Source organism: Pogona vitticeps, chromosome 3 (assembly GCF_051106095.1).
Source record: "Pogona vitticeps strain Pit_001003342236 chromosome 3, PviZW2.1, whole genome shotgun sequence".
NCBI lineage: Eukaryota > Metazoa > Chordata > Lepidosauria > Squamata > Agamidae > Pogona > Pogona vitticeps.
The window spans coordinates 9,429,909-9,444,815 of NC_135785.1; the positions used below are offsets into that span (position 1 = coordinate 9,429,909).

The window sequence follows — 14,907 nt, forward strand, 5'->3', positions numbered from 1 at the left end:
CTCAGAGATTCTGTCTAACAATCCTCTTTGGTGGTCCCATCTGCTTGCCAAATTATTTACCATAGTAAATCACTCCGGTGTATTTCCGGACTCTTGGCTATCTTCTATTCTGATACCAATCTTTAAAAAGGGCGACCCTTCTCTTCCTAGTAACTATCGCCCAATCAGCCTATTGTCTCATATAGGCAAACTTTATTCTAAATTTCTCTTATCAAAACTATCAGCTTGGGCCTCTTCTAAAAACCTCCCTGGGAAGGAACAGATAGGCTTCCGCTCTGAAGCCTCGACTCTGGATCATGTTCTGCTTTTGTATCACCTTGCCGAAAAATACTCAATTTATCACAAAGCTAGACTTTTTGCCGCCTTCGTCGATCTACGAGGAGCCTTTGATTCAGTTAATAGGAATTTACTGTGGGATAAACTTAACAACTGGGGTATTGAACCCCGACTGCTTTTTTTGCTTAGGCGTCTCCACTCCTCCAATATATGTCAGATTCGGCTGCCAAATTCCTATGAGCTCTCTGACAAATTATTAGTTGACAAAGGTGTTCGGCAGGGATGTGTCTTAGCCCCACTACTTTTTAATTTATTTTTAGCGGACCTGCCTTCCTCTCTTTCTGCTTCTACTAATGCTGCACCCTCTCTTAATGGTTCCCCAATTTCTGTGCTTTTGTACGCGGACGACGCAGTCCTATTATCTCTAACAAAAGCTGGTCTCCGTCGTACCCTATCCAAATTTCAAACTTTTTGTTCAGCTAACGACCTGGTTATAAATGCCGACAAGACTAAAATAATTAACTTTTCCAACTCTGTATCACTATCTCCCTGGACAATCGGAGCACAAACCTTTCAGCAGGTTTTATCCTTTAAATATCTAGGTATCACTCTGCATCATAAACTCAGTTGGCGTCCCCACAAAAAATTGGTTCTATCTTCCTCTAGCCTCCATCTTAATGCCATCTCAAAATTTCACTACTCATCTGGCAATCAATTTGTGCCTGCAGTGTTGCTTATTTTTCGGACTAAATTGCTTTCCCACTTACTATATGGAGCTCCTATTTGGATTGAGGCCATAGATCACGATGTTGACACTTTGGCAGCCGCCTTCTTCAGGAAAATCTTAGGAGTCCCCAACATGATTCGTCTTTCAACTTTAGTTTTGGAATTGGGTACCCATCTCCCTTCTACCCTTGCTTGGTCCACCACATTTAAATATTGGCTTCGTTTACATTTAAACTCTAAGCCCAATTCCTTACTATACGATCTACTCAGAGACAATTTCCTTTCCAAGTGGCTGAAGTTGATTGAGATTAAACTTCAATCCCTTGATTTGAATCTAGAATCCCTAAATGATTTAGGAATTCAACAGGCCCATGCTCTTATTAAATCTAAACTCTGGCAGCATGAGTTTGAGGTTCTTGCAGCCAAACTGAATCCTACCTGTTCCCCGCTTTCTTTTGGTCTTTTCCCTTCACTTGGTTATCATCCAAATTATTTTTCCTCACTTATCAACCCCAGGTTAAGAAGAGCATTTATGTTAGCCCGATTTAACATTTTTCCCTCAGCGAACCATACCGGTCGATTTGCAAATATTCCTAAAGAGGATCGATTATGCCTGTTTTGCCATTTGGTTCCGGATACACTTGACCATATATTGTTTTTCTGCTCAGTTCATTTTTCCATTCGTAAGGCACTACTAGAACCCTGGTTATCTTCCCTGCCGAACACCCCTGAGATTTTTCTGAATGATTCTTCCTCCCGTATCACTGAAGCTGTCGCTATTTTTCTGCTTGAGATTCTTAAATTAACTTTCAAATTATAACCCGTTGTGTTTATTGTTAGTAATCCCAGCTGTATTTATGCCAATAAAGGTTTGGAGAAAGAAAGATAGTATTTGCATTTCTATACGAACAGAGAAATGGCGATTCGGGAGTGTATTCGTATATACGAAGATGAACACTCCCATCTCTAATGACAATGTTAAATAAGAATCAAGTGGTGCTGAAATGATTTAGGTATCTGCCCCTCTACCTCAACATGGTAAAACTCATTCAGGAGTTCAGTTCTCCATTGTGCCTCCTTGGAAAAGAGCCAGCCTGTGTGGCCTTGGGCAAACTGCACAGTCCCACAACACTTCCAGAATAAGGAAGTGGTAAACCTTGTCTGCGAAACCCTGGAAAAGGATCGCCATAAGTTGGAATCAACTTAACAGCATGCAGGTTTTGCTATTAATGTCTGAAGGGGTGAACCATGTGATGAAAAACAGTTTTCGAAAAGCAAAATAATTTTGATTTTGTTTTGACAATATCCCAGTTTAACTCCCAGCATCAATAGGGGATCACAGAATCCATTTCAGGGTATGTGTGTCAGTCCGCAATTCTTCATTTTCATGTAATTTTCACGTTCGTGTATGTGTGGCTCATGTTGCATTGTTCTTACTTTTCTTAGTACAGTACCTTCTTAATCAGGATGGCTGTCGATGAAAGCTTCTTTTCATCCCCTGCCCTAGTCATTGGACTGCACCTCCTCTTCGACCTCTGAACTCAGTGCTTCTTATAGTGCAGCAAAGAAATGAGGGGAGGGGGATAAAAAGAAGAATGAATTAAATGACAGCATGCTTGTAGCTTTGTTTTAAATAGGGAATTGGGAAGCCTCGATGCACAGTTCTTCCCTGCAAGGAATTAGATGGCATCGTTTTTGCTTTAGGGTTGAATCGAAAGGGAGCGATATCAAACAGATGGACATGCTGCTGCCTGTTGTTGCTGCTGCTCCATTCTTTTGCTAGGAGCTGGAAGGGACCACAGTGAAACAAGGTAGGGGGTAAATTCTATGGACTTTCCCCATACATTGGCTGAAATCCATTCGTGTAGCTCCATGGGTGTAACTAGATGCTACACACCTGTGTCAGCGGCAAGTACCTCATGATGGAAGTGCTGTCAGTGACACACCTCGCCAGCAAGTTGCACAATCGAACGAAAGCTATGTGACCGATTGTGCAATTGCCTTGTATAATCCTGGTTTCCTGCTCAAACACCTGGCACATTAACAGTGGCATAAGTTTACGTTACGCCTTGAGGAAGTGGATTCTGGGAATTATATGTCAGCAAATCTGGCTTGGCATTTGCACCAACTGTAGACCTGGCAGGAAGCTAAAATCAAAGAGAGCGATCAGATGGAGATACAGTTGTGCCCCGCTTAACGATTACCCCGCATTATGACGAATCTGCTTCATGACGATGTTTTTTGCGATCGCAATTGCAATGTTTTAAATGGTTTTTTTCGCTTTGCGAAGTTCGGTTCCCTGCTTCGGGAACCAATTCTTCGCGTTATGACGATCAAAACAGCTGATCATCGGGTTTTCAAAATGGCCACTGAGTGCTCAAAATGGCTCCCTGCTGTGCTTAGGGACGGATTCCTTGCTATACAGGCACCGAAAATGTCCCCCGTATGGAAGATCTTCGCTGGATGGTGAGTTTTTAGCCCAATGGAACACATTAACCGGGTTTTAATGCGTTTCAATGGGTTTTTTATTTTCGCTTTATGACGAATTAACGTTGTTAAGCAACGCACCACTGTACAGCTTGGGTTTTGGACCACTTGTGGCACAGACTGGTTCAGGCTATTTTCCGGCGACAAGATGATGTACTGGATATCATGAACCAGCTTGACCTTGCTCTGTTCCCAGTCTGGAGCTTTTTGGACCAGCAGCAGAAGCTAGGTCCATTAGTCTGCTATTGTGAAGAAGATTGCTGCCAATAGCTAATACCACTAGGTCCAGTGATGGAGGAGGAGGTTGTGCAAAGAGGGACCTCTTAAGCCAAGGGGTCCTTATCTACTCTTGCATTTGTGCCATATGTGGTGGATCTGACTGCCAAACTGAACCTCAGAGCCTTGAAGATTGTGCACCATCAGTTTACACTGCTGAAATAAGCGGAGGACTCGGAGACTTGGTTAATTTTGCCCACTTTCTGGAACTCCCAACCAAAAGCAATGCTTCTTGCTATCTCTTTTAGTTCTAGCATTTGCTATCACGCACAAGCTTTCTTCACTCTGTAAAAATTCTGAGTTCTATTGCGGATGCTCCCTCCTACATTGTAGTTTTGTTGATCTACCAGCCGGTTATTTATTGTTAGTGGGTCATTTTAGAGTCGTTTTTTTTAAATATAACCAATTTGACATTTATCAATTTTATGCTTTTGGAGGATGTAGTTATTTTGAGCACTTTCTGGCAAGAATCCTTGACTTTTCCACCCCAACACAATCAATAAATCAAAGGGCGCCCGCTTGCAGCTCAGACTGGTTTTATTGCAGTGTTGCTGAATGCACTGTCAGCAGCTTTTCTGAGCTCTTAATTCCACCAAGTAACTTTTCTGTATTAAAAAGATATTCTACTATATATGCAGGGATGTGGTTACACATGGCTGTGATTATATTATTCTTGACAGATTGCGCTGAAAGCCACTCAGCTTTATCCCTTCCCTCCCAGCTCTTAGAGTTTTCTGCTAATTCCTGCACACATTCTGATAATCTGGAATGTTGGGAGATGATAGCCATGTTAAGTGACCCAGTTTTCTGCCAGAGTCATATGGTGAATGGGATAGCAGGACAAATTCAGAAGCAAAGAAATGCAAATATATTACAAGCCAGGAAGTGAGCACAGTGCTTCATGTGTATATTTATTTATCAACATCACTATCTTCTTTTAACATTTGATTTAAAACTGTTGTAATGAGTGTATAATCCATATAGTGTATAAATTTTAATTGCTTTTAATCATAGGCCATCACAATGAAACAGTATGGCCAAATTCCTTTTGCTGGGTGTCATAAATTGCATTAGAGTAGGCCCATTGAATCAGTGGGGATTTTGTGAGCCAATTCCTCAATAGGTTTCATTGATTCAAATGGATCTACAGTACTTTAACTGTGACTCATAAAGTAACTTACTAAATAACTCTTGAAAGATTAAGGTAAAGGTGTTGTAACATTTTAGGGTGAAGGCAAGTAGTTCAAAATTTGGGCTAAAATTTCTGCCCAAGTCTCATGAAGCATGATTGACAGCAATGGTGGGAGAGGTGACAATCATATTAATTTGCAGCCTGTCCTCCCCACCCCCCCTGGATAAAAGGCTGTTTTGCCCCCTGTCTGGTAGAGCTACCAGTAGCCTCTGGGCAAGGCCATCCCTCTTTCAGAGCTTCAACAAACAAATGTGAAGAGACGTTGTAGGGTGCACCTACACCCTACTCTTTCCTGCAATTTGATTTGCAGCCTGTATTGTGTTTGAAATGGCAGGCAGTTCTCACAGAGGATGTGGATTGATTCGGGAATTCACTATTCATGCCAGATGCAATATGAGTCTCATTCCGGCCCTTCTTTTGTTCCTTCCTCTTGTCTCTAGTCTCCCTTCTTTCTTTCCTTCCTTCCTTCCTCTTGTCCCGCCTCTGCTGATCCTTTTATGGGGCATAAATATGGAAAATAGTAATAGCAAGGACAAAGCGATAAGCGTGAATCTCATATATGTAAGAAACTTTTAAAATTTTTAAAAATTCATAGGATGATCAGGGGAGAGGAAAGAATGTAGGGACCTATTCCTCTGGCCCTGAACATCACCCCAATTGCTTACATCACAAAAATACCATCTATAGACACACCCCTATTTTTTCAATAACATATGACAACTAACTCTCTGGGGGAAATGGCTGTTTGAATCATTATGGCTTGAAAACCCTCTCTCCCCCCCCCCAGCAACACGGAGTAAAAATCACTTTGAGAGCCAAAAGGGCTGAACTGATTGGAACCAGCCTTTACATCAAGTGATTGGCAAAACTTTTTTTTTAATTCACCCATTTTATAAGCAGAGCAAATGCTGCAGTATTTGGCCATGTAGGCGCAGCTTTTGTTTTTAATCAGTGAAATGGGAAAATAAATCATAGTGATATATCACTAGGTTAAAGAGTGGATTACTGTACTGTATAGCGAAATGCATAATTATACTTCAGGGCAGGAGGTGGTGGACCGCTCACTGAAGTCCCGTCTCGTGCAAAAGCTTCTTCTTTTCTGGCTGCAGAATTTCTTCCAGGTAGTTATTTTTAGTATTTGCAAAAGCAGATACAAATGGGGCTGTGTGATCCATGCATGGACACACAGAGGCTTTTTAGTGGTCCATTAAAAGTATTGACCTACCTTGAGCTGTGTTTCTATGAATGAAAGAATCACAAGATGCTCGTTGGTAGATCAAATAGTGCTGGAGAAGGAGTTTGATTTTAATATACTGACTTTAACGCCTAGGGACTTATCTCCTTTCAGCTCCCAACTGGTATTAGGATTCACTAGGTTCAGCACGTAGGTGATTAGATGTACAGTATATTACAGACATAATAGTTGTTTGAGACCTAGTGAATGTTGTTTATGTGAGAGCAGACATGGACTCTAGAGATAGTTTGTAATTAGAGCTGGAAGGATGTTGTGGAACTTCCTGGAAGTTGTAGTTTTGCTCCAAATTGGGTTGGATAAAGAACTCTGCTAGGAAGATTCTTGGAGAATTCTGAAAGCTGATACAGTACTTTGAAACCCAAAAAGCACATATCTAAGACCATGTTTAAGTCCTGAAGACAAATCGCTAAACAAAGGATATTTGTAAGCTTAGGGAGGTGAGAGAAGTCCCTGCTGTGACATTCATTCAGAGCTTTCATTAGTTCAAGATTTACCTCTTCTCTTCCTAAGTTACCTATAACCTCTACTGTTGTCCTCAGTCTCTTGCATGCATGCATGCATATACATAACTGTATCCTGAGTTTCTTAAACAGGGACCAGCAGCGTCCCAGTGACATCACAAAGGCTGGTGACCTGATCTCAGATTTTGGCCCTGAAATCTCAGGGAGTGGGAGGCAGCTGTCCAAGGAACCCTAAATGTGAATTCCAGTGTTGGAGCACCACCGCCCTAAAGTCCCTGTCAAGGATTCCTTCCAGTCTTATTTCTGAAAAGTCTGTGGAACTGAACAAGGCCTTCTGGAGATGATCTCCTGGCCAAGCAAATACGTAATGTACATGCATAACGTGGTGTAAAATCTGCAGCTTGAAGGACTGCATTGTGATTTATCGGGCACCGATGTTATAGCCGTTTTGTGTGTTATTTGGTGGTAATAACCACTTAGGAGCAGACCTAATTTTCTGTATACTGTATATATTTACTGTACAGAACCTATTTTTTTGTCGGTTCTCCTCCAGGTACCAGCGTTTTCCTTTGCCATTTCAAACCGTCACAAGTCTAATGGCCTCATCCTTTATCCGTGTCCCATGTCTCCCAGCAAGAAAAGGAGTTTAAATATCAGCTAATAATTATTTTTAGAAACAACCTTCTATTAATTATTAATTATTTTCTATTAATTATTTTTAGAAACAACCTTCTATTAAAATAAATGTCTATAAAATACATAGACACAGAGGCCTTATGAGACTGTCACGTTCCTGCCTGTCCCTTGGTTGTTTCACCAAGCAAGAGCCCAAGCAACGTGTCTTTCAGCTGCCGCCAGTTGATTACATCAACATTATGTATTATTAATAATAGAGATCCAGGCCATGTGTTGTTTTAAATAGAACCAAATAGAAGTTGTTTCTTAATACAGGTGATGAAGGTACAATTGATGTCTTCAAATCTTAACCAAACATCCCACTTCATTAACTGCCAACACTCTCTCTTTGTTGTTGTTTAGTCGTTAAGTCATGTCCGACTCTTCGTGACCCCATGGACCAGAGCACGTCAGGCCCTCCTGTCTTCCACTGCCTCCCAGAGTTGGGTCAAATTCATGTCGGTCACTTCGATGACACTGTCCAACCATTTCGTCCCTGTCGTCCCCTTCTCCTCTTGCCTCCACATTTTCCCAACATCAGGGTCTTTTCCAAGGACTCTTTTCTTCTCATGAGATGGCCAAAGTACTGGAGCCTCAGCTTCAGGATCTGTCCTTCCAGGGAGCACTCAGGGTTGATTTCCTTCAGAACGGATAGGTTTGTTCTCCTTGCAGTCCAGGGGACTCTCAAGAGCCTCCTCCAGCACCACAATTCAAAAGCATCAATTCTTCGGCGGTCAGCCTTCTTGATGGTCCAGCTCTCACTTCAGCCACCCCCAAACTCCCAATTCCAATCCTTCCTTCTCTACTCTCCTTCTACTCCCCCTCCTGCAGAGACTCTTATATCTGGTGACTCAGCCTCTCCGGTAATCTCATTGGTCCATGCAAATAGCTTATTACTATTCATGTCCTGGGCGGACGCCACAAAAACTTCATGGTCCATGTGTGTGTGATGCAGTTACTTCTTTTTGCGTTCTTCCAGTCCTCAGAAGGCAGAGTTTTTGCTGTGTGGTGTTTATTGTTTAATAACTGGAAACCCTCAGGCAGTAGGGATGTATCTGGAACAGCCTCTGAGTAGGATGACATGTTCTACTTCAGCTATTCCATATACACTTAGTATAGCCAGTTCTCATAGACGCAGAGTAATTTTCAGCAACTTAAAGCTCTGGACATCCTGCAGAAAGAGATGGGAGTATCTTCAGGTCATCCGTGGACAACATGTGAGTGGTGCCATTTTAAATGTTCTCCTTTGCCAAGCCAAGCCTAACCAAATCTTACAAAAAAAAAGTCTTGCAGATGAGCGAGTCACTTTCTAGCTGAGTTTTTCTGCCTTAAAAGGAGTACTTTTAAAATTACGATTCTTGTCTCCAAGTTGCAGGGAATGCTCGGTGTGAGCTGGTCTATGAATCGAAGGGCTAGGAATCGAAATCCCCTTTGGCCTTGGACGAGCTGCATGGTGCCAGAGTGCCCCCAGAAGGAGGGAGTGGTAAATCACCTCTGATCACTTTATACAGTACAGTGGTGCCTCGCATAGCGAGGTTAATCCGTTCCGGATTAACCTTCGCTATGCTGAAGCATCGTTGAACGGATCAAAAAAAACCATTGGAACGCATTAAACATCGTTTAATGCGTTCCAAATGGGCCAAATACTCACCGTTCAGCGAAGCTTTGTAATGGCCGGCAGCCATTTTCGTGCCCTCGCCTCGCTTAACGAGGGCACGAAAATGCTGCGTGCGGCCATTTTGGGCCATTTCCGGGCTTCCGGCGGCCATTTTGGCCGCGGAACAGCTGATCGTCGGGCTTCGTTTTGCAAAGATCGGTAAGCGAAACGCTTACCGGTCTCCGCAAAGCGAATTTAGCCCTATTCAAAAAACGTTAAGCGATCGCATTAGCGATCCGAAAAAACGGATCGCTATGCGATTTCATCGTTATGCAGTGCGCTCGTTAAGCGAGGCACCACTGTACTAGAAAAGCCTGGAAGAGTTACCTCAATTAGAATCAATTTCCTGGCATGCAAATTATCATTAAAGCGAATATTTCAGTGTACCAAGTGTAGCACCCAGACACACCCATGGGCATTCTGAAGTGGCAACTTTCCACTTCTACCACCTCATACTGTGCAAAGCATGTAAACTAAATTTTACTACAACCCCCAGAACTCATAGGTATAATGGATTTTATTTTTTAGATAATTCAGTTTGCTGACAGTTCATTTCAATATGTGAAGAAGGCTTTCAGGTATCCTTCAAGAAGAGCAAATTTTAGATCTGGTAGCCCAGTCTACTAGTCATGTCTCCTGCCAAACAAACAAAACAAAACAATCGTGTTGCGTAAATTGCATTAGAGTAGCTTGATTGAAACAGTGGGTTTTTGGTGAGTCACAAATTCCATGGATTCCAATTCAGTAAAGTCAGTTTACTCTTCATTGCATATTAACTTGGCCCATTTGAATCAGTGGAACTTACAGAGGGGTTGACTCACAAAATCTCAGTTGATTCAGTGGGCCTACTCTAGTGCAATTTACTAAGCTTAGCAGCAAGGTTTTGACACGGGAATAATGAAAAATTATTTTGCATTAAAAATAAGCACAAAGAATTTTGCTTGAGAAAACTCCGATTATGATAGCAACATACGTTCCAGACCTTTGCTTTAGCAGCTGATTTTTGTAAAAAATAAAATAAAATAAAGGCTTCACCGTCTAATGCTCTGGCAATTTCTTCACACATACACCCCCCCACTGCCCTCCAGTTTGGATACCATTGTTCTATCTTGATCATATTCAGATTGAAGTTTGCTTGATACTCCAAGGCAACAATGCACCATTGTTTTAGGGTTAATCAACCAGAGCCTGAATGCCTGGGAGTGAATCCGGAGCAAAAAATTAGATGAGCACATTCTCTCTTTTTGCTGCTTCTCTCTCCCTCTCATTTGCTCTCCCTCTCCTCCCTTTCCTTCATCATACCCTTACTCGATCTTTCTCTGTATCACTCCTTTCTTTCTGAAAAATGTCAATTTTGGGGGATGACTGCTGTCGGTGTCCTCCAGTCAGTGTGACCAATAATTGACTGTAATATGTTGGGGTGGCCAACAACAACAACAAAAGCATTGCCCCCCTCTGTGTGTGAGTGTATGTGTGCGCGCGCATGGGTTTTTCATCTTCTTACTGTCAACTCTTCTCATTGAAGTATGCTTTGGTGTAGACATAGCAGGGAGGCAACGGGTGAACTGTGAAACCCCAGGCCAGGGTCAGGAAGCATATGTAGGAGTGCCATCGCTCCCAACCCAATCTAAGGAGACTCCGACCTCCCCTCCACCTTCTCCACCTAGAAAGGAAAGCAAGAAGGTGGACACTAAAGAGTTGGAGGAGCTAAGAGAAAGAGAGTCAGAGACATCAAGGGGTGAATATCCAGGATTTGATACGGGAAATGAAGGGTTTAAATGTGTCGGTACAAACCAGTGAGGATTTGGCAGGAAAAGGAGGAGGTTCGATAGAGGCGGGGGCAGGGGATATAAGAGAGAAGCGGGACGACATCCCGAGCGGTTGGGTTTTGATTTGGGTCCAGGATCCCTGGACAGGGAAATGGGAAGAGGTTAAGGTTCCCCACGAGGAAGCTGAAAGACAGAGACGCCAAGGACAACAGCCACGTCCGTCTTACTGGGGTGAGACGGAGGCAAAGGAGTGGAGGCGCCGTCTAAGGGAAGAGCGAGAGGCCGTGGCAAGAGAGATCGAGGCCAAGAAAACATGGCATCTCTCGGAGCTCCAGAAGATGGGAGTCTTCCCGGACCGTGGCTGGCCAGTCCGAGAGAGGGTTCCCCATTCTGGGGTTGGAGCGGAGATGAAGAGGCCCTACCGCTACTAGCTGCTGAGAGGAAAGAAGGTGAACCACCGGTTACAGAGAAAGTTTTATCTGGACCGTGGGAGTTTGACGAACTGAACCCGTTTGTTAGTAATGTTTGGACACCCTTGCAGTCGAGGTTTAGATGGCAAGAGATGTTAAATCCTATTCAAAAAGAGGTTACAGTTAATGTTGGATAAATGAAGACAATTTTGTTGAAGTTAAACCGTCCCAAACGTTATTGAGTGTGACTGAAGCCCCTAACATCGAACTCTCAGATGAACCAGTGGGTGTTTTGTTGTGAGAATCTGTGCAAAGCTGGCCAACTGGAACAGCGGTCAGCCACACAAGACACTTTCCTTATTCTCCCTATTTTTAGTCTTCTTTTGGGCTGCCCTGTTCGTTTCCTCTGTAAGGCTTTTTTTTCCTTCCCAAAGGATAACAGCTTTTATTTTCTGATACCACAACAACTTTTCACACACGCACTCCCAGATGAATTTTTAGCTCAGTGTTCAGTATTTCTTTGCCTCTTCTTTTATAACACCCTGATAACTGTTAAAATGAAGGGTTGTTTTAAAATACTATCTAATGAACACATAAAGAGGGCAATGGCCTTTTCAGTGGACATTTTTGGAAGATGGTGCTTCGCTGATTTTATTTTGATGTATTGCTTTTATCCCTACAGCCATTACCTCCTAGCCTATCTCCCCATTTCTTTTTTCTCTCTCTCTTTTTTCTCTTTCTTCTTTTTTCCTTTCCCCATCTTGGATTTTGTGATTAATTTGGATTTTACCTCAGTTTATTTTTATGTTATATGTAAACTGCCCAAAGTAGACATGTTCTAGATGGGCGGTATATAAATCTAATAAATAAATAAATAACATTTGTTTTGCTTCAAAAGAAGCACTTTAAAAGTCTCCATTTTATTTTATTACGGGAAATCCATGGCCCACTTAGACAAGGGCATTCAACTTAGCATGTAGTGGTGCCTTTTTAAATTTTTGCAAAGATTAATATGTACTTATTTCTAGATACTGCCTCCCGGAGTTCCTGACACAACTCCGGGAGGCAGTAGAAGACAGGAGGGCCTGGCGTGCTCTGGTCCATGGGGTCACGAAGAGTCGGACACGACTAAACGACTAAACACACACACTAGATACATTAATGAATGAATCAGTGGTGACAGGAGTCTGTAACTGAAGAGTATTTCTTAGGTTTACTTTATGTACCTGTAATGCCTAAAGCAATTAGGTCATTTCAAAGAATAATATTTTTTCTTACCAAGGTGATTGGTGGCTTTGAGTATTTATATAACAAAAATAAAAGCGGTGTGACTGGTTACCATGGAAACAGTTTGTTCCTACTGCACTTATTTTCAGTTCCATTGACTATATTATAGTCTGCACTATATACACCTATCAATTTGTTCATAGCAGGGTTCCCCAAACTGATGCCAACTATTGTGTTGGAATATATATTCCCATCATCCCCAGACTTGTGGTCATGGGACCATTGTATGGGGATGGTAGGAAATGTATTCCACCATACAGTGGTGCCTCACTTGACGAGGATAATCCATTCCAGCGAAATCGCTGTAGAGCGAAATCCTTGTCAAGCAAAATAAAAAAGCCCATTGAAACGCATTGAAAACTGCTCAATGCATTCCAAAGGGCTAAATACCGTTTTGCGAGGTAATCGTCTAGCGGGGCACCACTGTATTTCTGTACATTTTTCCTCAGAAGCAAGTCCCATTGTATTTAATGGGACTTGCTTCCAGGTAAGAATATGGTTATATAGGATATCAGCCCTAATCACTTTTTTGGGGGGTGGGGGGGTGGACAATGTTCCCACTGAATACTGTATGTGACAGAACAACCACCATCCAGTTTGTATTACTTCCAATAAGTTGACACCGAATGACACCCTTTGTTGTTCTGATATATATATTAAGATGTAATTAGGAAAATCCATACCAAACACTGGCTGTTGGGTTATCCCCAACAGTACTCTGGTTTATAAATAGATAGGCTTCCAGTCAGCTAGATCTGCACTTGATCCTTACTTTTCATCTGTCACATCTGATATAGAAGTACATGGCAAATCAACACCAAGCCTATACAGTATGTGGCTTTTATTGATCTCAAGTCTACTTTTGATACTATTCCTAGAGAACGTCTTCGGGAAAGAAAAACTGAGGATCTGAAGTTAGGCGTAAAGTATTCTTCCCCCCTCATTTGATGTCTTTTGCACCTAGTAAAAATCTTTGGAACACAGGTTTCTCTACACACGTGTGGGTTTTTGTAGGGACATCAGAGGTAACAGGAGGGCCTCTGAACATACCTCCTGTTATTGTCAAGGGCCATAAACACTCTGGATGGCTCTTCAAAGCTGACAGCAGTGGGACAGGAGCATGAGAGACATTCTTGACTCAGCACTCTATTTATTCCGAGGGCAGCCCTGGCCATGATAATGTGTCTTCTAAAATCTGTGGAAAATGATGTGTTTATGAGGCTCGTGATATCAATGTAGCATTGATGTGTTGACAGCTGTAGTATAATTCAGATTTTATATTTCGTTTAAAAATATTTAAAAATAACAGGAGACAGTCGATGGATTGTTACCGAGATTGGGTTGAGTACTGTTTTCAAAAAGCGCTTTGTTACTGTTGTACACAAACATGGAGTAAATATAGACCGTAATGTTGGGAGTTAGAAATTCCTAGTCTTTAGCAAGGCTACGGTCATCCGTTAACCAGTTCGGCTATGTTTATGAAAAACCCATTTCTGTGGAACACAAAGACAATGCACAAAGCAATCTTGTAAACAACACTTTGCGAGCATCACTGTTTGCCGTATAAAACAATCATATGACACTGTAAGGCCTACTGGTCAGGCTGGAAGGACTCCCAGCGTCTGAGTATCTTCTTTATGTGGCTGTGTTCAGTGGGAAATCCGCAGGAGAGTTCCTCAGTCAACTGATAGTGGATTTCTCTAATTATCTCTCCCCACCCCTTTCTTCTCTCCCTTCTTGTACAGATGAAATCATGCAACAGGAGATTAGGCCCCTTGTTGCCGTGGATATCATAGAACAGCTTCACCGTCAGTTTGCTATTCTGTCAGGTAAGGCTTTTGATTGTATTATATCCGGCTCAGAACCACTCCGTAGGTTTTGCCTGGAGTGCTGTTGTGCTCCTTTTGTGCTTCGGGTTGTCAGGTCAGCAGCATCTCAGACTCGGAGACCCTTTAGGAACAAGATGTGGCAGACCGGCCGGAGTGATCAGATGAGCATACAGTGGTGCCTCGCTTAACAATGTTAATTGGTTCCAAAAAACATAGCTATGGGAAAACATTGTTAAGCGAAACACCATTTCCCATAGGAATGCATTGAAAACCGGTTAATCCCCATAGGAAACATCGCTAAGTGAAACAATGTTTTCCCCATCGGAAAGCCGTTGAAAAGCATTGAGTCGGCTTCAATGCTTTTCAATGGATTTTTCAATGTCCGTTTTCGCTCATTTTTAAGTGTCTTAAAATGTTTGAAACCTGTTTGAACGGACAGTTCAATGGATTTAAATGGGGAAAACAAAAAATCACCAAAAATTAACGAAGACTCAGAACAAAGCCAAATTAAGTTTGCTGGGGTTTCACAAGGTGCACTACCGATTCCAAGCATTTAAAACAGGTTTCAAACATTTTAAGACACTTAAAAATGAGCGAAAACGGACAT

General features: G+C 42.2%; 1 protein-coding gene across 17 annotated transcripts in view; it reads left to right on the forward strand.

Moving 5' to 3' along the window:
• Window positions 1-14,907, forward strand: part of MCF2L2 (MCF.2 cell line derived transforming sequence-like 2) — a 277,556-nt gene that overhangs the window by 54,924 nt on the left and 207,725 nt on the right. For all 17 annotated transcript variants that reach the window (XM_072996252.2, XM_078389790.1, XM_078389785.1 and 14 more), the window contains exon 2: window positions 14,217-14,300. In XM_072996252.2, the coding sequence (XP_072852353.2) occupies window positions 14,217-14,300 (84 nt within the window). The remainder of the gene's footprint in view (window positions 1-14,216; window positions 14,301-14,907) is intronic.